Source organism: Rousettus aegyptiacus, unplaced genomic scaffold (assembly GCF_014176215.1).
Source record: "Rousettus aegyptiacus isolate mRouAeg1 unplaced genomic scaffold, mRouAeg1.p scaffold_m13_p_3, whole genome shotgun sequence".
In the NCBI taxonomy this organism is placed as follows: domain Eukaryota; kingdom Metazoa; phylum Chordata; class Mammalia; order Chiroptera; family Pteropodidae; genus Rousettus; species Rousettus aegyptiacus.
In genome coordinates this window covers 34,588,863-34,611,849 of record NW_023416306.1, presented here as the reverse complement: position 1 = coordinate 34,611,849, position 22,987 = coordinate 34,588,863, and the positions used below count along the sequence as shown (strand labels likewise).

General features: G+C 33.9%; 1 protein-coding gene across 4 annotated transcripts in view; it reads right to left on the bottom strand.

Annotated features, from left to right (window-relative positions):
- The window catches only part of KIF27 (kinesin family member 27), a 69,632-nt gene that overhangs the window by 6,338 nt on the left and 40,307 nt on the right, over positions 1-22,987 (bottom strand). For 3 of the 4 annotated variants that reach the window (XM_016130391.2, XM_036239068.1, XM_036239069.1), the window contains 7 exons: positions 22,116-22,313; positions 15,686-15,799; positions 13,338-13,514; positions 9,774-9,989; positions 5,453-5,659; positions 3,827-4,025; positions 1,737-1,901 (listed from right to left, as the gene is read on the bottom strand). In XM_016130391.2, the coding sequence (XP_015985877.2) occupies positions 1,737-1,901; positions 3,827-4,025; positions 5,453-5,659; positions 9,774-9,989; positions 13,338-13,514; positions 15,686-15,799; positions 22,116-22,313 (1,276 nt within the window). Of the gene's footprint in view, positions 1-1,736; positions 1,902-3,826; positions 4,026-5,452; positions 5,660-9,027; positions 9,166-9,773; positions 9,990-13,337; positions 13,515-15,685; positions 15,800-22,115; positions 22,314-22,987 lie in introns of those variants that run through there. The other variant, XR_004956290.1, reaches the window with a different exon arrangement.

The following is a 22,987-nucleotide window of genomic DNA, read 5'->3' as shown; positions in this document are numbered from 1 at the left end:
TCAAGATCTATTCATATTGTCACAAAAGGCAGTATTTCATCTTTTCTTATGGCTGAGTAGTATTCCATTGTATATATGTACCACATCATCTTTATCCAGTCATCAATCGAAGGGCACTGGTTGTTTCCATGTCTTGGCCACTGTGAATAATGCTACAGTGAACATCGGGGTGCATGTATCTTTACGAATAAATGTTTTCAAACTTTTGGGTACATACCCAGAAGAGGAATTGCTGTGTCATATGGTAATTCTAGTCTTAATTTTTAAGGAACCTCCATACTGTTTTCCATAGTGACTATACAAATTTACATTCCCACCAGCAGTGTATGAGGGTTCCTTTTTCCCCACAACTACTCCAACACTTGTTATTACTTGTCCTGTTGATGATAGCCATTCTAACAGGTATAAGGTGGTATCTCATTGTGATTTTGATTTTCATTTCCCTAGTGACTAGTGAAATTGAGCATCTTTTTACTTGTCTGTTGGCCATTTGTGTGTCTTCTTGGGAGAAGTGTCTGGTCAGGTCCTCTGCCCATTTTTTAATTGGATTATTTTTTGTTGTTGAGTTGTATGAATTATTTTTATATTTTGAATATTAGGCCCTTATTGGGGATGTTGTTTGCACATGTCTTCTTTCATTCAGAAGGTTGCCTCTTTGTTTTGTTGATGGTTTCTTTTGCTGTGCAAAAGCTTTTTAGACCATGTTCTAATTACTGTTCTGTTCATGAGTCACTTGACTTCTCTAAGTTTTAATTCCTTCCTCTAAACATGGGATGAGCAGACACTGGCCTACTTGAGTTTGATGGTTAAATGGAACTACTTGTGAAAATGTCTATTAATTATAAATAATAATTATAAATAATTAGCATTAGAACTACTTTTCTGCGTTTAAAATTTTTTAATTATGTTAATTCTGCTTACTTTATATATTTAGCATATATCTCTTCATTACACATATATATAAATTTTCACTGATCTCTTTACAATCCTGTTGTACCCTAAGCAGTTTTATCTACCAGTACAAAATAGATGTGTTCTAAAAGGCTGTAAAGTCAAATTCTCATAAGCCATACTTAAATTATTAGAAGAATATTTTCTCTAAAGGATGGCTAATTCTTTTATAAAATGTAGAAAATATTCTTTTAGAAATATTGATTCCTCTCTAATTGGTGGGTCTAAAGAGGGTATATTTTAATTATGGCACTTTTTATTTTTGCAAAGTATTTTATCACATTTTGGCATTTAGGAAAGTGTTACTTCTACATATCTACATGTAATTAGGCAAGAAAACACCTTTTGTCTTAACAATGGGTTTTATTATATTTTTGAATTTCCAGAGGTCATGATATGAAAAAGACCTGACTGATCTTAGAAACACACACAATATTATTTTATTTCTACTTTTACTATTCTCCATTTATTTTACACCTTTTTTGTGATAATCAGAAAGCTTAATTTTCTATAAAATAGGAAAAAAACAGCTATCTTAGATTAGAGGGTCAAGCACATGGCAGGCAATCAATGTCTGTAGTTTCCTTCACACATACACATTTGTTCATTGACATCTATGGTTCTGTCTTATAAGTAGACTAGAGAACTACTGTTGTTTACTGAGACAAATAGAAGATAAATATCTAATCCTAAATAACCACATCATTTGGGAACCAAATCAGGAAATACTTCATCAAATACTAGCAAAACAGTGTTAGCATGACAAGTAGCACTAAATATCTTACGTTCAGATGGTACTAGTTGCCTCCGAATTGCTTCCCCTAACAGTTCCTTAAGTTTCTTCTTAAGATCTCTGCTAGTTTTTTTATAGAAATAAAGATCTTTTTCCAGCTGTTGGATTTTATCTTCATATGTCTTTAAAGTTTCCACAATGCCTTCCCCATCTTGCTCTATAAAACAAAAATTTACATTTAAAATCAGTTCAAAATAAATAATTGAAAATTATGTTCTAACATAGACCTCAGACTATATTTAAAGGGTCAGAAGTATGTTATATGTACCTGTTACCTGAATGGATTTGTTTTCAGCTAAAATTTGGATTCTTCTGCTTGTAAAAATTTTCCAAGTAGGATTGATCCCTTCGTCACCTTCTTTACCTTACCCCCTACCGACTACCATATCATTATGATTCACAAGCACTTTCTGAGTAGCTACTAACTAGATTTATCCTTAGAACAGCAAAAGTTTTCTATAAAAAGTTGACATTTGGAACTCTGTCCATCAGCTGAATCAGTATCTTAAAGTTTATATAAGGAACAGTGGGTATATGTAAAGTCGTATGAAGAAATATAAAACCAAAATTATTACCCCCAAAACAAAACCTGTCATAAGAGGCTAGAAAGATTAAATTACAAAGACCACCATCACAAAAGAAAAAAAAAAGAAGCAGCAGCAAAGGGGAAATAATGTAAGTTCTAATTTATGCTACAATATAACTTAAAGCTTCTAATTAATATTTATGATGGTCTAAAACTGTCTATATTGGGCTATGTCCTAGAACCAGTAAAACCCAGTAACCTTCAGAAAATACACTTTCAGACCTACTGTTTCTTATTGGTAAATTTATAAAATTGTCCTACTGGTTTGTAATTTTAGTTATAATTGGCCGTTTTATAAAATTTGATCTAAGTATACTTATATATTTAAAATTAGCCCATCATCTTGTTAAAAAAAATACTTCAAATTAAACATCATAAATCAGAATCCCCATAAAGGATATCAAATAAATCAACTTAATTTTATATCCTATATTTAGTTAAAATTAGAAAATTCATAAGCTAACATTTTTAGTTAGAACTTTGTTCTGAAAAACTTGTCCCAGCTTTAGAAATGATTTTTAAAATGTTCTCATTTGGTTATAGCATGAGCTTTTCTGGTACAGTGAAAGTCACTTGAAAAATACACTAATAATTCTATTAAAATATCACTTTTAGAGACTTAAGACAAAACTAAAATAAGGTAAGCAGAGCATGTTTGATGAAATGATGTATGGGATCCTGTTATTGGGCAACTAGATGCTAATTAACTGGTTAAGAGGCAAATTGCCTCAACACTCAAATTCATGTTTTTCAATTTTCTGCTTACTCAGGTTGCTATTTCCATATCTCTTTTAACCCATTTCCAGCTATACAGTCATGAGAATCATGACTAAGCAGCTAAGGAGCCTGTATTGAACCATTAACAGTATCGGCTGGCAGTGATTTTGTTGCTATAGCAACTGTTTGTATACTAGCCACATGCCCAGGTAATGAGACCACTGACTGCTATGACAGCTCTTTCCACACCAGAGTTATGGTTGAACTACTGTGCACTGATAACAGTATGTGCCCATTAATGATAGATAAATTTCGACCTAAGATATAATATTAATGCATAAAAGTTACAATTAACTGAAAAATTATAATAGAAAATAGAACTAGAAATCTGATAGGTCTTATCACTTTAATTTTATGAGTAATTTAAAGAGCAAGGTACTATATCTTTATGAGATAGAAACTTTTCAACTGTATACCACAAAGCCAGAAGTCACCCCACATCTCTACATAAAAACTAGGCCAACAACGAACTAATGGAATTTACAGCAGCCCCTTTGAATGGCACTGGGAACAAGCAGAAGGGGTGGTATGTCAAGCATGAATAGCCTTAATCAAAGTCAACTATCCCAATATGTAGTAACCAAAACATGTAAAGCACAAAAATACATATAAATAGTAACTACATATGGTGGGCTTTTTAGTGATCAAATTCTGTCTGATCTTCCTTCCCAAATCCCCTTCCTACACATCACCTATAGAATTGACAATGGGGCAGGTACCTTGGAAATGATGTAATAGTAACTGCATTTTTTGCTCATGTTCTTTTTGCTGGAGGGTCAGTCTTCGGTCACATTGCAATTTCAGATGCTCCAGTGCAGATTCTAACTCACGAACCACATTATCCCGTTCCAGAATCTTCATTTTAATTTCTTTATTCTGTAACTGTAGTTTCCATTCAGCTTCTCGCAAATTAACCACCTGGAAAATACATTTTTTGACCTTTTCAGAGTGTCTTAGATAGCCTAATATGGATATATCTACTTCTGTTAGGCTACATGAAATGAACTTCCTTAACCACCATGGTATAATTAGGCAAATGCTTTGTAAGGTACTTACAAAATAACTTAATAGCCTTTGAATTTTTTGGGATTCTGAATTGGTAATAATTTGTTTTTAATACAACGTTGTTCTCCTAAACATCCCTCCATCATTTCTTGGATATGGTCTCTGTGGTTAACATTAATAATTCTATAACTCTATTTCTCCAATATAAGATAAGGAGGAGCTAAAGACTTGTAACATCTAAATAATTCCCAGTGTTAAGTCCAAAATGGATGTTATAAATAAGTGACAGAATTTTTAAAACTATAAATACAGAGATTGGTTTTAGATTATATATTTTAGTCCATTGGGTTGTTCTCTGAACTGATATGAAGTAAAAATACTTAAGACAATGTTTGTGTCACAGAGCTTGTTAATACTGTAATAACCTTCTTTTTAGAAAAATACTCATTTCTACAAATGGTTTTCAGGATCAGAAAATCCACTGACCTGGGCCTGGGTACTTGGGGTTAAGAACCCTTGATCTAAGAGCACCACAAAAGAGTCATCTATACCAAAGCCTCAGACAGTATTCGACCATTTCTCTGCCCTCCACACACCCAACAATAGAATGCATTCTCATCAGTAATAGTAGCTTACTGTCAACAGTAATTAACCAAGAAGAGGGTTGTATATAACATTTTCATTAATTTTCATCTTTATTTAACTTCTCTAACAGAATGTTTTATTTTTCATTAATGTTCTGATCTGATATTCCCTAGAACTGCATATCCTTTTCAGAGAAAAAAGTTATCTACTCGTTTAGTCCATCATAATATATACCTTAGAGAAGATATTAGAGAAAAGATGGAAATAGTTCTCCATACTGTGAAATATCTCTGAATCAGTAAATTGTCAAATACTTTTAAAAAATAAAATATTTAAATGTTAGTAAATATTTAAATTCAAGTTAATGCTAAAACCTATTACTGTCTTTACCACTGATGTACCACTTCATCTCCACATCATCTCCAAGGTTGTGATGAGGTGTATGTATCCCCATCCTACAGCAATGAAGGAAAAGGAACCCAACCCTGGAGGGCCCTTGAGTTTTCATGAATGCTGAGTAGTAACATCTAAATCTAGAAAACATCCAAGAAGTAGTGACTGAAGCATACTTGGATGATCACAAAGCTTTCAGAGGAAAACATTCAGTACTGTAAAGAGAAATCATGCTTAAACCCATCCAGAGTTACACCATCAAATCTTTAAGCCTTTCAATGTCCTTTAAAATTATAAATGTTAGATATATAAGTATCTTGATCCCTCTTTATAAGAAAATCATCTATCCCTCAAAAACTAACCTTATTGAAGTATCTGAAAAGAATAGCTCTAATCTCAATAGGATTCAGGCCAATGAGTTTTTCCAAGACATTTGCTTCACTATGAGAGAGGTTTTGGAATGAAGCTCTGAGTGAGTTCTGGCGACTCTGGATACTTTCATTCTTGTATTCAATTGCAGCTTCCAAAGCTTCAATCCCTTCTTCAAGTTGGAAAAGAATATGTTCTTCCTAGGTATAATATAACAGAAATCACTCATTTTAAATGAAATAACTTGGACTTTGTCATATACTAAGATCTCATTATGCTACAGTAACTCAATATCAATAGGTTCTTGAAAACTGACTTATAACATATAATGAAACAATGAAACCAATTTTATTATATGCTAATTGATATAAACAAGAGTTCCTATGGCATATTTCTGGCCACCAAAACATCACCAAACTTCTAAAGACCCAAAACACTTCAAATTTTTAATATTGAAACATATGAGCTTTAAATTCATTTAAGAAAGATTAATAAAAAGATCATTCTTTTCCAACCTGCTGATTCTAGTTCAAGGTCATGGGTGGCCAGAACCTCTCCTGGCAGCTCAGAGAGAAAGGTGGAAACCCACCCTGGGCAGGATGCCCTTACATCTCAGGGCCACTCACACCCACACTCACACTCACACTCACACTCACTCAGACCAGGACAATTTAGACATGCCAGTTCACCTAATGTGTACTTCTTTGGCATATGGGAGGAAACCAGAGTTCCCAGAGAAAACACACACAGACATGAAGAGAATGCGCAAACACACACACAGTGGCCCCAGCCTGGAATCATTTATTTTTCCTCACCAACATTATAATGAAATGATGATGAACGAATTGATGTTATTCAAGGACCTGCTGTATTTGAGTCTAATGGATATTACCTTTCTTCTACTAAATTTTAAGAAAATGTTCATTGAGCACCGGCTATGCTATACAATGCACTGTTTGTATACACATATATAACATAACCTTGAATCTTTGTAATAAACCTTATGTAGTAAAATGAAAGAGGCAGAAAACTTAGATGAGTTAGGAAACATCCCGAGGTCATATCGCAAATGCTGATCACCAAGGAAAACACTCAAAGCCTCAGCCCATGGGATTAGAAATATTGTCATATACCTCCTCCGTAGCCCCTGCAGTGCATATTATGTGAGATCTAAATACACCCCGATGTCCCTTCAAGGATCTATTAAAACAATATATTGCTAGTAGGGAAACAAGAAATAGATTTAGAATAAGTTATTAATAACTAATAATCAGAGGAGAGCCCCTAGGAAAAAAACACAGGATGGTATTTTAAAAAGTAGTGAGGATTTAAGGACATGAAACATTTCATAAGATTTCTATGAGATGTCATTAGAGACACTACACAGGCATTAAAAATGGTGGCAGCATAATACTTTTTTTTCATAAGCCAGAGAAGATTTCCTTTGTAGGAAAAAAATCTGATGAATCCCTGTCAGAAAACCTAGCAGTTCTTTGAACTATCTGAATAACATGTTATCTGGTGAGGAGGGATCCAAATGTCTAGTAAGATATTATTTTGGACTTGCTGAGACTTGAATATACACATACACATATATACACACACACGTGTTGACAAGATGAGTGGCAACGGGAAGCTGTCCCACAATGAAAATTTGCTATAAACCATAGATTATCAACAACTGATGATGCTTCATCGTAGAGCTGTTTATTAAACTTTATTGTGCGCCAGGGAGCTTGTCAAAATGCCGATTTCTCATTTAGCAAGTCTGGGTGGGGCCTGAGGCACTGCATTTCTAGGTGATCCTGTTACTGCTGGTCCCAGAGACCACACTGAGAGTAACAAGGAGCTAAAGCAGTGGTCTCCAAACCTTTTAGATCATACATCCCCATCCCTAAAACAAAACTAACAAAAGCTTTTGAGCAAGAACTGCATATATGTCTATTTCTCAATAAGTTACATGCAGTTTCTAATCCTAAAACATGAAATTTAAAGATAAAATAAACATAGGTATATATAATAACTTATATTTTCTTCTATATCTCACTAGGCAACTGCTCTGCATTGTTAGAAAAATGTTATTAAAATCTTAGTTTCTGGATTTTACCAAAAAAAAGGAGTTGATTTGCTTACATGAAATTGCTGAGTAATCCTGTACTAGTATAGTGATCTAAAACCTATCACTTCCCATGAAGTAATACAATTAGGAAAATAGTTTTATTATGGAAAGAGAAAATAGTTCCAGGCAAATTTAAAGACATCAAAAGAGCAAACCATTCCACCTAGATTTTATTGATGTCTTGTGTCACATCAGCATCTTCTGACGATCTGCTACTGACAGATTATTTTGGTAATATTAACTTTGGCTTGAAAATAGCGGGGAGAGCAGAGCCCACTTCAAAGCTACGCTAAGAACAGCCATGCAGAAGAAGGGTGCACAGAAGCTTACATGACTAAATGGAACCCCACTAACTACAGGAAGTTCACCACTCCCTCACACCTATCCAGAGTGGCTACTATATACATAACATGCACAGTGTTCTATTTTTACCACAAAACCCTTCATGTTTTTAGTTACAGAATTCCACAAGAAATAGTAACTTTCTCAATAATAATGGACCCTCTACCCTCCTGCAAACATAACTTGCTCATTCCCATCTCTATGCCTTATCTAATGGTAGTCTATCTAAAATAGCCTTCTTTCTTTATTTTTTGTTTATTTATTTTATGGTGACATTGGTTAACAAACTCCAGTAAGTTTCAGCTATACATTTTAACAGTAAAGCATATATATATTTACACTGTGTGTTCACCTCCCATAGTGAGATTTCTGTCACCATATATTTGATCTCCCTTACCCCCATCTACTTCCCTTCTCTCTCCTCCTCCTTACCCTCTGGTAACTACTATAAAATGACCTCCTTTCTTATATCAACCAATACATATCATGTTTTCCATAACTTGGGTCAAGATTCCAAACCACCAAGGATTGGAAAAAGAGTCTTCCCTTAAATGGTCACCGCATTGCTTTGTATAAGTAATTTCATAAGTCTAGTTTTATTTTATCTGTAACTTGCTTTTTTATTTTCTTCAGGTTTGGAGTTTTCTTATCCTTCTGTTTCTTTTCTCCAGATAGAGTATGAATTTCTCAAGAGCAATATAAGGCTTTTTACTTTTTTGTTTCTTCCATTGGGCCCAATAACAGCCCTCGGCAAGCAAGAATTCCTTAAATAGTTACATGTTTTGCTGTATCTTAGGCTCTCATACCTTCCAATTTACAAGTTTCAAGCTCCTGTTTAAACAGTCTTGGGAGGACAGCCTCATTCTGTGATCCCATGCACAGCTACCTAAATTAAGTTCTACAACAGGGCATGGGGGCTCATGATACCACATAGCCCCCAATCAACTTAGTCTTCAATTTCCTTCATCAACTCAATGAACAATAATCTGATACCATTAAATCTTTTCGCCTGTTCCCTCTTAACCAGACCCCTTAACTTCCTCTCATACTTGTTCCAATCTGAAACACTACAAGATTCAGCAAGGTACATGATTCCCAGCTACTCACTTTCTCTTAGCAATTTTCTCTTGCTTTGGTAATGACAGGACATCAACAACAAATATTCGCAGAGAAAATTCAGGCTCAAAAATTCATCTTTGTCTGATAGAGTAAGGTACAGGTACCATTGCCAAGTGAGGTAAAATTCTGAAAAAAGACAAAACCTAGAGCAATTTGGTAGCCAATAAATGAAATATCTTTTTTATAGCTTAAAACAAAATAAAGAGGAGAGATATGCTCCCTTAAATGAAAACTCTAAAAGCTATTTTTATTGGAATTTGGATTTTATGTGTCTACCTTGATGGGACTTAGTGTGGAATATGCACCTACACATTGGGCCTTTCTCAACCAAGGCAACACAAAAGAATTAACCCTTCCTGACCTAGGCATCCATTTTATGTAATAAAGTACCTAGTATCATTCAAGAAAGATGCCCAAAGAGAAGGAAGCTGCCCTCTTTGGAAGAAATGAGACAGTCTTTCAAATTTTCTGTGTTCTTGTGAGTTCAGTGGAGAAACCTGGCTGAAAAAGACCAGACTCAAGTAAAGTGTTAGTCTCCCAGTCCCTGGCATGAGGACATCGCAGTCTCTAGTCAAGCATGGCTTATGGGGCCAGGTAAACATTACATATGACAAAGTTTCAAGGAAACGAAGTTCATCAGATTAATCATTTTTATGTTTAAGTGACAGAGTCGGAGGAAATCATCCAAGTGATCCATCATACAGCACTTCCAGTTCCAAAGAATACTGACTTACTTCAGGTGATAACACGCTACCATTTTTAAGTTTCTCATCCACACTGTTTCTTCTTTTCTGTAGCTGATCTTTTTCTTTCTGGAGGGCTTGAACTTGTTCTGAAATCTTTATTTTCTCCTCAGCTGTGCTGCTCTGGAGCTGTACATTCTTTTCAGACAACTCTTGGTCCAGCAAGTTCAGGCGAGTTGATATTTTCAAACTATCTGTGCTTAAGGCCTAAAAAGACACAATCAACCAGTCACCCCAGAAACAGTTACTAGAAATCCAGACTGCAGATAAATTAGAAGAAAAAAAAAACATAGTGCAAATTACTGAAAGAATATATTTTTAGCTTCTACATTATTTCATCCCATAAATTTTCTGAGGGGGCAGGAAACTTCATTTCCTAAAATCTTAAGTTCAATACCTTTTTTTAAAAAAATGGAAATTCAAACAAAAATTTACCACCAAGCATTGTCTGGCCTACCCCACCCTTTCACCTGAGTCTGGTTCCCCAGAAACAACTATCTTTAGCGTTTTTGCTGTTTCTTCTGGTGTTTATGTCCATGTTTCTAAATAACATTATCAGTTTTAGATATTGTCTACTGACTTATGGAAGATAAGGATTTAGCACCCTTATGCCTTCTCTTTCCTACTTCTTCTTTCTTTTTTCTTCCAATATGTATTAAAGCAATATTTAGATTACATGACTTTGTGAATATTATTCAGATCAGAACTATCTAGTATAAAATGATCATGCTTCCATCTGATACAACTTTTTTTGTACCTTATAACTAATACTTCTCTAATAGAACTATGAAATTCTTCTCAACACTATTTTTTCATTTCATCAAACTTAAATCAGGAAATCTTTTCATTCCATTCATTTATGGAAACATTTTGCCTGGCACTCCCATATTCTTGTTCCACAATGGATAAATTGTTCTGGGACTCCCCTTTGGCATTATGCTGGAAATTTCTGTGTAGGATCACATTTTCAGGATCCTGAGTCTTCTTTTTTCATAATTTATGCCCTCTTTTTTGTGGTGTACATCCTCTAGTAGTTTCCTGAGACAGCCCAAGTGGGAGATTATTTTTTCACTTGAAAGTGTCTTTATTCTACCTTCACGTACAAAATGTAGTCTTTTGTGACTGGCTTCTTTCACTTAGCATAATGTTTTCAGGGTTTATCCGTGTAATAACATGTATCACTACTTCCTTTCTATTGCTGAATAATATGTTGTTATAAACATTCATGTACAAATTTTTGTGTGGACATGTTTTCTTTTCTCTTGGATATATACCTATAAGTGGAATTGCTGGGTCATGTGGTAATTCTATATTTAATCTTTTAAGGAACTATAGTATAGTTACCTATACTATAATCCTACCAGCAGGGTATGAAAGTTCCAATTTCTTCATATCTTCACCAACACTTATCTATTTTACTGATTATAGCCAACCTAGTGGGTGTAAAGTGGTAGCTCATCGAAGTTTTTATTTGAATTTCCCTGTTGACAAGGATGCTGAGCATCTTTTCATGTCTTATTGGTCAACTGTATATCTTCTCTGGAGAAATGTCTATTAGATCCTTTACCTACTTTTAATTGAGTTTTCTTTTTACTATTGAGCTGTAAGGGTTCTTTATATATTCTATATACATGTCTTTTATCAGATATATGATTTGTAAATATTTTCCCCTCTTTTATGGGTTGTCCTTTTGCTTTCTTAGTGGTATCCTTTGCATCACAAATGTTTTTAATTTTGAAGAAGGCCAATTTATCTGTTTCTTTTGTTGCTTGTGCGTTAGGTATAATATCCAAGACACCATTGCTTAATTCAAGGTCATAAAGATTTATATTTATGTTTTCCTCTACAATTTTTATAGTTTTGCTCACTTAGGTCTCTGATTCATTTTGAGTTAAATTTGTATATGGTATGAATATGTTTTTTAATATTATATTTCTTGTCTGAAATGCTTATCAAGTCTTAGAAGTATTTCTTAAACATTGAAAAAAAAAGATATCTTTTTACGTCTTTTGTTCAGAAAAGAACCTAAGCGGTATAACAGTCTCAATTTCTCTTCTGTTTCATTAAAAAAATCTTCAAAGAATCAGTTTTGCTTTGATCTATTGTGGGTTTCATTTATTTACATTACTTATCTCAGTATGTCCTTCCTCCTAAATAAGACATCTGGTTGAAACTAGAAAACAGCTGTTTTCATTTTTTTCTGTATCATGAAGTAAACTTATTTCAGGAAAAAGATTTTCTTCCTCATTGCTTTTTCCCTGCTCTTTTCTCTTCTATGATACAGAATATATTATAAAGGTCCCAGGATTTTCTTCTATTTACTGACTGGATATTTTAGTTTGTTAATATTCTTCACTGTTGTTTACATGTTTTGAGGGACAGCTTTTAAAACCTGACCCTGACACCTTGAGCAAGCTACCTGGGTATAGCACTAGCATCTAGAACAGTTAGAGAGGGTGCCCCCAACCCCTGTGTCCTGCAGCTTGGTGCTAATAGCTATTTCAACATGTTTGGGGAATGGAGGACAAAGCAGAGGTAAGTACAGGTCCCCATCCCTGTCTACCTGTTATATTGAGGTAGAGAGGTTAAGCAGATGCCACTGTCGACTGAGATCTGACTGGTCTAGATTATGGCTGAAAGGCAGACTTAATAGAGACAGGTCACTGATCCTCTCTGTTCCAAGGCTCAGTGTATAGATTGACCTTGGACTCAAAGCCTGTTGGAGGCAAAGGTTTAGGCAGAAAGTCCTTTCCAAGCCTGCTTCATTTTTAGATGATGCTGCTATTGTTGAAAATATGTGTAGATATATCAAATAATGTATTTCCTGGTCCTTCTAGTCCCTTCACAATCATTCTTTTTTCAAAACTTGAAATTGAGGCAAATTCCTTCACAAAACCACTTCTTTGGCTCATAAAATCCACGTCCTCCAGCAAAATTTTTTGTAAAGGTCTCCGAGTCTTTATAATTTGAAAGACAAACAAATCTTCATTACATGAAATCTTTCTTTTATAGGTGCTCTGCAAACCCGTAACTTTAGGTAGTAGTGATAGCTAGATCATTTTCAAGTCTATTTTTCCAAATTACCAACGTTCACTATACAGCATCAAATAGTACAATTTATTTTGAAAATATCCACTTAAGTTAGTAATAGAGGTTGCCAGAGGACTTGCAGAGTTATTGCTTAATGGTTAGAATTTCAGTTTGGGGTAATAAAAAGTTTTAGAAACAGTGGTGACAGTTGTACAACATTGTGAATATAGTTAATGCCACTGATTTGTATACTTAAAAATGGTCAAAATGGTAAATTTTATGTTTGCCACAACTTAAAAAGTACCAAAAAAAGTTAGTAATAAATAAATCATACATAGCAGAATGCTGAACATTTTACTTCAAAGTTGCAATAGATTTTAGTGATGGTCATAAGTAATAAGCAAAATACACCTAAAACCAGAAGAGTTCTTTTGATTTTCGATTTCACAATAGTTTACTTCTTAGAGAAAACAATTCTAGTTTATATGACTTGTAACCAAAATGAAAGTGTATTAAATGGAATACCTGACTAGATCTCAACTTCTTATTTTCCAGGTGGCTCTTCTCCTGTAACAGGGCCTCCTTTTTAGAAACTATAGCCTCCCGTTTCTTTAAATCTTCTTCCAGCTCCTCTAATTCTTGGCGTTGGTTCAGAACTTTCTCTACTTCTTCATCTAACCATTTCTTTTGCTCATCCAATTTCTACATTAAAATTTCAAAGAAATGTTACTTGTTTTTCTTCTGCCATAAAATTTATATGGTAATAACATAATTTCAGATTGGCCAAAACACTTTAAATGAATATTTTACAACTACTAGTGAGAATAACAAAATAGTCATCCTGTCTAAAACTGTCAAGTAGTGCATGGTTCCAGTTAACATCCTGCTGTGTTGTTTCGTAAGGAATTAAAATTTACTCCCCGACTATGTTCAAGCCTGGAATTTTTTGAGCTGACCAAAACAGGGCTGACAATTTTCTTCACACGTATTAAGAGTTAGTTCTGAGAACAAGCTGAGAACGTTTTCTGTCATAGAGGTGCAAACTTCCATCACAGCACTTAACACTGCTGGTTGTTCTACAGTCTGTCTCCCCAACTTGAGTTCCTTGATTGATATCGGAACTATACTTTTCATCTTTCTGTCCCCACTGCCTGGTATACTGCCTGGCCTATGACTGGCCTTCAATAAAATGTTAAATTAATGGCTGAAGGAATGCCTGATTCAATCAATTAATGAAGTAAATAAATGAATACACACAGTGGAAGACATAGATATTAGAGTGTGAAATCCACTCTGCACAGTAGTTATCAACATCAAATAATTCTAAAATAAAATAGAGTTAGAAAGATTTCCAAAACAGCATTAGTTCTGTCTGGGAAATGAAAGAAATGTCAGTGCCAGCTCCATAGAATAGTTCAGATTTTAGCTGTGCTTTGAAGAATGAGTAGGAGTCTGCTAATATAAAATACAGGGTTTTTTGGAGAAAAAATAAACAGATTTTTCTGCATTTGATATAATAAAGGTTATAATTTGTATAATTCACTGTATCTCACTAAGTCTTCTGAAAGTTTCTTGATTTGTCTTCTCTCTTTTTATAGCAAAAGTTCCTATCATACAGTTCTAATTTTAAATTCTTCTTATAAAGGAACTTCATATCAAATCAGTGTTCTATTATAAGCTCTTTGGATACTCATATTGATTAATTTAAAATCTTGTCCATGTTTAGTTTAGAGTCAAATTCTGGAGAATAGGTTTTTGTGTTGCAACATTAAAAAGCATGAAATGTTTTTAATTAATACAATACAATCCCTGTAAGCTACAGACATCTTTTTATTATTGTATTCATTTTAAATTTAGATACTTAACATTTTGAAAATAGGTCTCATTATTCGATGCATTCCTACCTCCCTGTTCCCCCACAGACCCTTTCCACTTAGAAATGCTTTTTAACCAATTTCTAAAATACACTAGTAGAATAAATAACTTGGAATACAAGAAGTCCTCACTTAATATCATTGGTAAGTCCTACAACTTTAAGCAAAACTATGTATAAAAAAACAATTTTACCATAGGCTAATATAAACAAGAGTTAAGTTCCTATAGCATCTCATCAACATTATTAAGAAATGATATTTAATGAAATGCTATTACTTGAGGACATGCTATACATTCATGTCTTAAATTTTACTATTATAATATAAAATTTAGAAAGAGAGAACAAATAAAATTTCAGAATTAAGGTGATGTATTTGCATTTGAGTGTAATTAGAATTTTAAGGGCAGTGTTTTACTTTCTGTAAGATTTTTAGAACTGCCATATTGAATTTACATAAAATTAAATTTTGTCTCTTTTAAGTTTTTTATTAGTTTATGGATTTTATTTTTTTAAAAAATTTTTATGAGAGTTCTTTTGAGCTAAACTGACATCAATTTCCAGGAAGCAAGATCTCAAATGCTCTGGATTTATTTTTTAAATATGGAACTAAAACAATAGCTTTTTAATATATTACATATAGTGTATGTATTATTTTGTTATGTTTGAATGGAGAACTCTGATCTTTAGAGTTCTGTTTCCATGGGAATAAACCAGTTCTGCCGTGGAAACAATACAATCTAGTGAACATGGATTTCATGTTTACATTCCACAGCATTCGAATAAATCCATTTTTACTGAAATAAGAACACAGCACATTTCTGGATGAGAAAGTAATTTTTTAATAACAGAAAAGTTTCAGAAGACATATTAGAAATTTTGTGTTCAAGTGGCAAAATCTAGTTTGAAGATTTTATTCAGAGTTCACCACTTTTTACTGTTATTCAGACAATCATCAAATAGAAGAAAAGCCAAAAAACACTAAATAGAATTGACAAACCTGGAGCTGGTCTATACTTCCAAATGAACCCTTTCTCCTTTTCATCTTCAGTGCATCAAGGTCCTCAGCTTTCAGTTTTAAACCTTCTTCTGGTTCTGTTTTTAACTTTAGTTCCTGTAGAAGACAGAAATCAAAAACACCTATGGCTTTTACTATGTGGGCATCATTAAATATTAATGAAATAATCATTTTATTAATGTTTGCTTTCTTAGTTACCAGAAATAAATAGATGAAGGTTGCGGTATTTATTTGAGAAGAAAATATTAGCCCCTCACTGAAGCAGTAAAATCTCAGAGCAGAAATCAGGGTTTATTAACAAACCTAAATATTTTTTTCATTTATTCCCAGTGTTACAAATTAGTGTAGCAGGGATTAGAGTTTGAAAATTATAAATGTGTTTTTCTCGTATGCCTCTCTGAGCTCATTACCTTCATTCAATTAGTCTACCTAAGGTGTCTATCTGGCAGAGGGATATAAGAATTTATGACAGTAGAAATGTAAGAACAATAAAAATCAGACTTTGAGCTTGAGAATAGCCTTGCAAGACAGACCATGGTCCTGTGAAGAGTATTTTCCAAATTCCTTTAGTTTCCATCCACATCTCAAGAGTCAAATCAAGAGGCCCAATGCTCCTGGTGCTCTCCTGCTGTTTAGAGATGCCGCTGTCACCACTCACGCTTAGCAGGAATCGGGAGGGAGGCCATGAATCAAAGTTGGCTTGTCCACATACTCCCTTACTGGTCCATGATGGATAAGTACAGAAATTGAAAGTGTTTAGAAAATTTTATAGCAATTTGACAGAATAATTTTATATCTGTTGACTCTAATAATTAAAAGATGGACTCTTTTATACTATATTTTCATCTCATTTTTCTACAAATTCATGTTTTTAAAAAGTACTGAGCAATAACAAATTAGTAATAACATAAAAATTGTACCTTCCCCACAGGTAATTTCAGAAGTACTGATATAAAGGAAGTAAAAAGAGTCTATCATTATCCACCCTGGGAACAGCAGAAAGGAGAAAAGAGACAGTAAGACATGTGTCTTAATTTTCCTCTTAAGTATTGGCCAAGAAAGGGGGTAATACGTAAAGGTTATCACTGAGGGAAGAGGGAAAGTAGGCTGCAGCGGCAGAGGCTCACACCCACACGGACTGCTCAGCCTTGCTGAAAGAGCTGAGAAGTCAGGAAAGAGACTAATTGGACCCCTCAACCTCAGGTGATGTGGATCCTGAGTTAAGAGCCAATGAGGGTCAGTTATCATGGAGAACTGACCCCAAAACTTAAGATGAGGATAGCCCACGAGGTTAGCAGGCTAGATAGAAGACTTAGTAGCCTCAACATGGATTTATAATGCCATTATGAGGTGAAGTAAAAGCACTTCCATGCTGAAAGCATGACTACACTATGAGTTATACCATTATTACATCATTAGGGGCCAGCAGGAAAAGGTAGACAAGGGAGAGCAGATTCCAGCCAGTCACATCCCAGAACCAACTAAAACTTAGGGGGTCACTTCTCCCCTCAATTCCACAGGATGCAATAAAAACTATACACCTGACCACTACATACATTAGAAGAGGAGCACAGGGAGAAAAAGGCTAAAAGACTAAATATTCTTATTCAAGAGAGCTGAGAATTATTCAAAGGAAATGTTTAAATGATCATAATAGGTTTAAACAGACTGAACATTTGGTTAGTTTCACCACATTTCCAGCAATTATCATCAAATGAATTGGGTTGGGGGGGGGGAGTGTCATAAAGAACACAGATCTGCTGTAGACTAAATTTTTTATGCCCACCTTAGTTGCAATATGAGTGAATCTGGACCTTATTATTTTTACTATCCATCAATTGTTCATGCCTCCCTAGATCTAGAGTTCATAGTTATTATAATTTAGCCCGTCAGAGTCACAGCAACTTCAGGTTGCTGAAATAAAGGCACCTTAAACTTGACTCTCTACTATTCCTGTTCTTCTGCATATGCTTTAAAAGAATACTGCAATATGTCTAATTCCCTCTTCTACATGTTGCAGTAGACATTATTGCCTTTATCTTTTATTGTAATCCCTGTTATATTAAAATAACTGTGTGCCAGGCACTGTATTAGGCTTTACATCTATTTAAGTATGCCATTTAATCCTTGCAATAATCCTATGAGACAAGGATTATTATAAACTCCATTCTATAGATGAGGAAATTGGTGCTTAGAGAAGTAAAAAACCCAAGATCATACTATGGCCCAATATTTCAGGGGTTGCTATAACTTTTCTTTATAGCTCCTCCATGGACTTCAATTAAGAACTGCTGCTCTAAGGAGAACCTATGCAGAAGTATAGTATTCTCTGGAAATGGCTTATCTAAGTGGAAAATGGACCAAGAGGAGCATCAGAAAGTTAGCTCCAAACAGTGGGCAAGATTACCTTTAGGACTTTAAGTGTATTTTCTGTTTTTGTATGAAATAGCATAAACTATATTTGGGGTAGATTGTTCCTTTTTCTGGAATACTCATTCTCCTCCTTGAATGGATCATTTTTCCCTAAAATCTGACATATGGCTAAATAAAATTGTTCTACGTAAGAATGTAAAAAGTTTAAGTTACAGGCAGAGTTGCACTCTGCCCAAAACAGATAAGAGTGCTGTGTCTTGTTGTTTTAAGCCATGACCAATGAGAGATGAGAAGCTGAGACCCAAAGACCCCAAGACTGACAGACCAAAAGATCTTCACATTAGAGAAAAGACTGTAACAAAGAGACTACATTGTTCGCAGTAGAAATGAGAATTGAACAGATTCAAGATATTTAGAAGATAATTTATAGGACTTAGTGGCTCACTGGCTATGGGTGATGGAGAAGAGGACAGAGTCAAGGATGACTGCCAAATTTCTAGCTTACCCAGCTGAATAGATTGAGATATCACATAAAGCACATTGGAAAACTATTTTTTCTTCCCTGTGAAAGAAGCAGGGAGGGGAAATGTGGAGAGATAAGAAAGATCATAAATTCTTCTACAGGACAATCTAATGAAGATATAAATATTTATATATATGAATCCAGAGCTCAAAGAGCAAATATGGGGCTAAGGATTAAACTTTGGAGTTGTCAGAGTTTAACTGCAGTCATGGAAAAAGATGAGGTTGTCCAGGACAGAGTACAGAAGATAAGAGGGCACAGGCTAGAGCCTTGGGGAATTCCCGTATATAAAGGACTGATAGCGTAGCATGAACTAGTAAAGACAGAAAACAAGCAATCAGAGACAAAAAAAAGAGAGAGAGAGAGAGAAATTTCACAAAGGCAAAGGGGAAAATATTTTAAGATAAGAGGACTAGTGAACTGTGCTAGATGCAACTGAGGTGTTAAGATAAGGACTATAGTGACAGAGAGAGCACTACCGAACTCAGCATTAGTGAACTTTGAAATAGATGGTAGACCTGGGAGCCAGAAGCCACTGTGGAAGAGGATAAGAGAATGAATGGAAGCAAAACAGAAACAAATGCAGTAAACTTTTCCGAGAAGTTTAGTTATAAAGGGGAGAAGAAAATGATATAAAGCTGAAGGATAATTTTTAGATGAGAAAAAAATCTAAGATGTTTAAAGATTGATTCTAGGAGAAAAGGAAAAGTTGAAAATATAGGAGAAAAAAAGATTTAATGAGATAAAGTCCATAAATGCTTAGCATAGTATTGACTGAAAATACTTAATCTTAACTACTGCCATGATAATAATTTTTAGCATTAAGAATGAGTAATTCAAGGAAATCAAGAAAGCAATTCCATTTACAGTAACATTTAAAAGAATAAAATATCTAGGAATTTAACCAAGGAAGTAAAAGACTAATGCACTGAAAATTGTAAAATTATAAAATCAAAGACCTAAATAAATGGAAAGACTCCATGCTCATGGATAGGAAGACTTTATATTGTTATGATGTCAATACCATTAAGAGAGCTACAGATTCAATGAAATCCATATCAACATTCTAATGGCTTTTGTGGAAATGAAAAAGTTGATCCTTGAATTCACGTGGAATTGCAAGGGACTTCAAATAGCTTCAAAACAATTTCAAAAAGAAGAACAAAGTTGGAGGACTTATTTCCAAATTTCACAATTCACTACAAAGCCATATTAATCAAAACAGTGTGTGTGGTACTAGCATAAGGCTAGACATATAGATAAATGGAATAGAACTGGGAGTTTAGAAATCCATAAACCTATACCCAATTGATTTTTGACAAGGGTACCAAGTCTATTCAAAAGAGGACAACTGGATTTCCACATACAAAAGAATGAAGTTGGACCTCTACCTCACACCATATACAAAAATTAACTAAATATGGATCAATGACCTATTAAATATAAAAACTAAAGCCATAAAATTCTTTTTAAAAAACATAGGGATAAATCTTCATGATCTTAGATTTGGCAATAGGTTCTTAGACATGACACCAAAAGCACAAGTTACAAAAGAAAAAAAACAGCTAAACTAGACTTCATAAAAAGTTAAGAACTTTGTTACATCAAAGAATATTATCAAGAAAGTTTAAAGGCAACCTACAGAATGGGAAAAAATATTTAGAAGTCATGTATCTCATGGAGTTTAATGTCCAGAATACATAAAGAACTCCTACAACTCAACAACAAACAATCCAATTAAAAAGTAGACAAAGAACGGGAATAGATGTTTCTCCAGAGAAGATAAACAAATGGCCAATCAGCACATGAAAAGATGCTCAACATCATTAGTCATTAGGGAAGTGCAAATCAAAACCACAATGAAATACTTCACACGTACTTAGATGACTATAATAAAAAATAAAACAAGTGTTGGCTAAAATATGAAGAAACTGAAACCCTTGCACATTGCTGGTGAGAAGGTAAATTGGTGCTGCCACTATCAAAAAAGTGTCTCTTTAAAAAACTAAATACAGAACTATATGATCCAGCAATTCCACTCCTAGGTATTTCAGTTCCAAAGGGATGGAAAGCAAGGACTTGAACAATTAGCTGTAGGCCAATGTTTATCACAGCATTATTCACAATAGCCAAAAGGCAGAAACAACCCAAGTGTCTATCAACAAAGGAATGGATAAACAAAATGTGGTACATGCATACAACGAAATATTACTCAGCCATAAAAAGAAATGAAGTTCTGATATATGCTATAATGTAGATGAACCCTGAAAGCATTATGCTAAGTGAAATAAGCCAGATGTAGGACAAATAATGTGTGATTCCACTTTTATGAAATAGCAGCAATAAGCAAATTCATAGACATGTAAGTATATTAGAGGTTACCAAGGGATTGGAGTAAGGAGGAAATAGAGTTACTGCTTGGTGGTTACACAGTGTCTGTTTAAGGTGATGAAAGTTTTGGAAATAGTGGTGATAGTTGCACAACACTGTGAATGTAATGAATGCCATCAAACTGTACAATTAAACATAGTTAAAAGTGACAGATTTCATGTTATACATATTTTACCACAACTTATAAAAATAATGCAATATACCAAAATCCATTTAACTGTACACTTTAAATGGATGAAGTATATCTCAATAAATCTATTTAAAAAAAACAATCAGTAACTTGGTTTAAATGCTTTTTAAGTTCCCTTCTATCACTAAATTCTACGGATTTTTTTTTTTCAAGTCTGAGAATAGATTATATTCCAAAATCAAATGTCCAGGAAATCTCCAATTATGTTCCAAACTTTGGGTTTAGCTTAATATTTCAACAGAAAAGACTGGTGCATAGTGCTAGATAAGTGTTTGTTGCTGTGGTTTTTATGATCATTATCATCCTGCTCTTTCTTCAAAAGAGCTCTGTGAGGCAAGTATGATTAATGCCATTATAGATATGAATAAATGACTAAGAGAGGGTCAGTAATTTTCTCAATAAATGATCCCCCTAGGAAATGGGAGAGCTTGGATTTGAACCTATGCTAGCAAGCCTGACTCCACCAGTTCCTCCCCATCCCAATCTATTCTATAGAACTGCTAGGCATCCAGGTGTTATCACTCTTTTGCTCACTGTGAATGGAATTGTACCATTTTACCTTGTACTTTTTTCCATGACATCACACAGACAATGTATTTCGAAGCACTCTGAAATGGAAAGTCTTATTCAAATGTTAAATGTTATTTTGAAAGTTGGCTTTATATATTCATGTTTTTGACTGCCGTAATGAAAGTTAAGGCCCTCATTAGAGAAACTGTGTCACTGAACTTTCTTTCATGAAGTCAAAGCCTTCAAAATAGTACTCAGAATTCAATAAATAGATAAACAAAGCTTTCAAATGAATGAGGACAGCAACCAAGAACAGGTCAAGATCAGATACCTCACAAACCAAATGATTCAAGCCCTTAGCTTCCTTAGCTCTGAGCCGTTTAATATTCCATATTATGCTTAGCAGGAAAGTATGACAATATTACTTTGATTTTTTGTTGATCCCGCTTAATTTCTGTATCCAGTTGCTTCCTTTTTTCGTTTTCTTCTCGAAGTCTTTTTTGCAGCTGTACCTTTTGATACTTCATGTGATCTACATTCTGCTCTAGTTCATTAGCACGTTTCTCATTTTGGATCGAAAGTGATGCCAATTTCTTACTATTTTGTTGCTTCTTCTGTAAGACCTGGGATCATATGGAATATTTGAAAATGAAAAATAGCATCTCTCACGTAAAGTAAACTTAATAAACCTCAAGTAAACAAACTTTTCATTCAGTGGCAAGGGTAGGCATCTTGCCTAGTTTCAATTTATTTTTGATAGATTCACAGTTGTTTTCTACATTTTTACTTTTACAGTTTGGGAAACCACCATAATTAAAGAAGATGAGACCTCTTGATGCTAACAGCCAAAAAGAATAAAAGTTATCTCTCTGCTTTTCATTATTAATTTAAAAATATTATATGTACATGGTAAAAATTAAAACAATACAACATTGAACATATATATAATTTTTACAATATCTTCAATTCTGGAGCAAAAACGATAATACTAGCACTTTAGTATCTTTTCCACATAATATTGAAAATATCAGTATAAGTACTGAAAATCTAGTTTAAAAGAGAGAGAAGTTCTCATTGTCTTTTGTACTTATTCCACAGATGCTCAAAAGTGCATCTGTTAACATTAAAATGTCAATGTAGCTTATAATTATATACCCAAAGATATAAAGAATACAGATTTTAGATTTTTTAAATTAAAAAATATTTTTGTTTTATAAACAATTTCATTATACAAAAAAACTAATATTTCAATATTTAAAATGGTATATGTTAAAATACTGAAAACCTTTGTCATCAC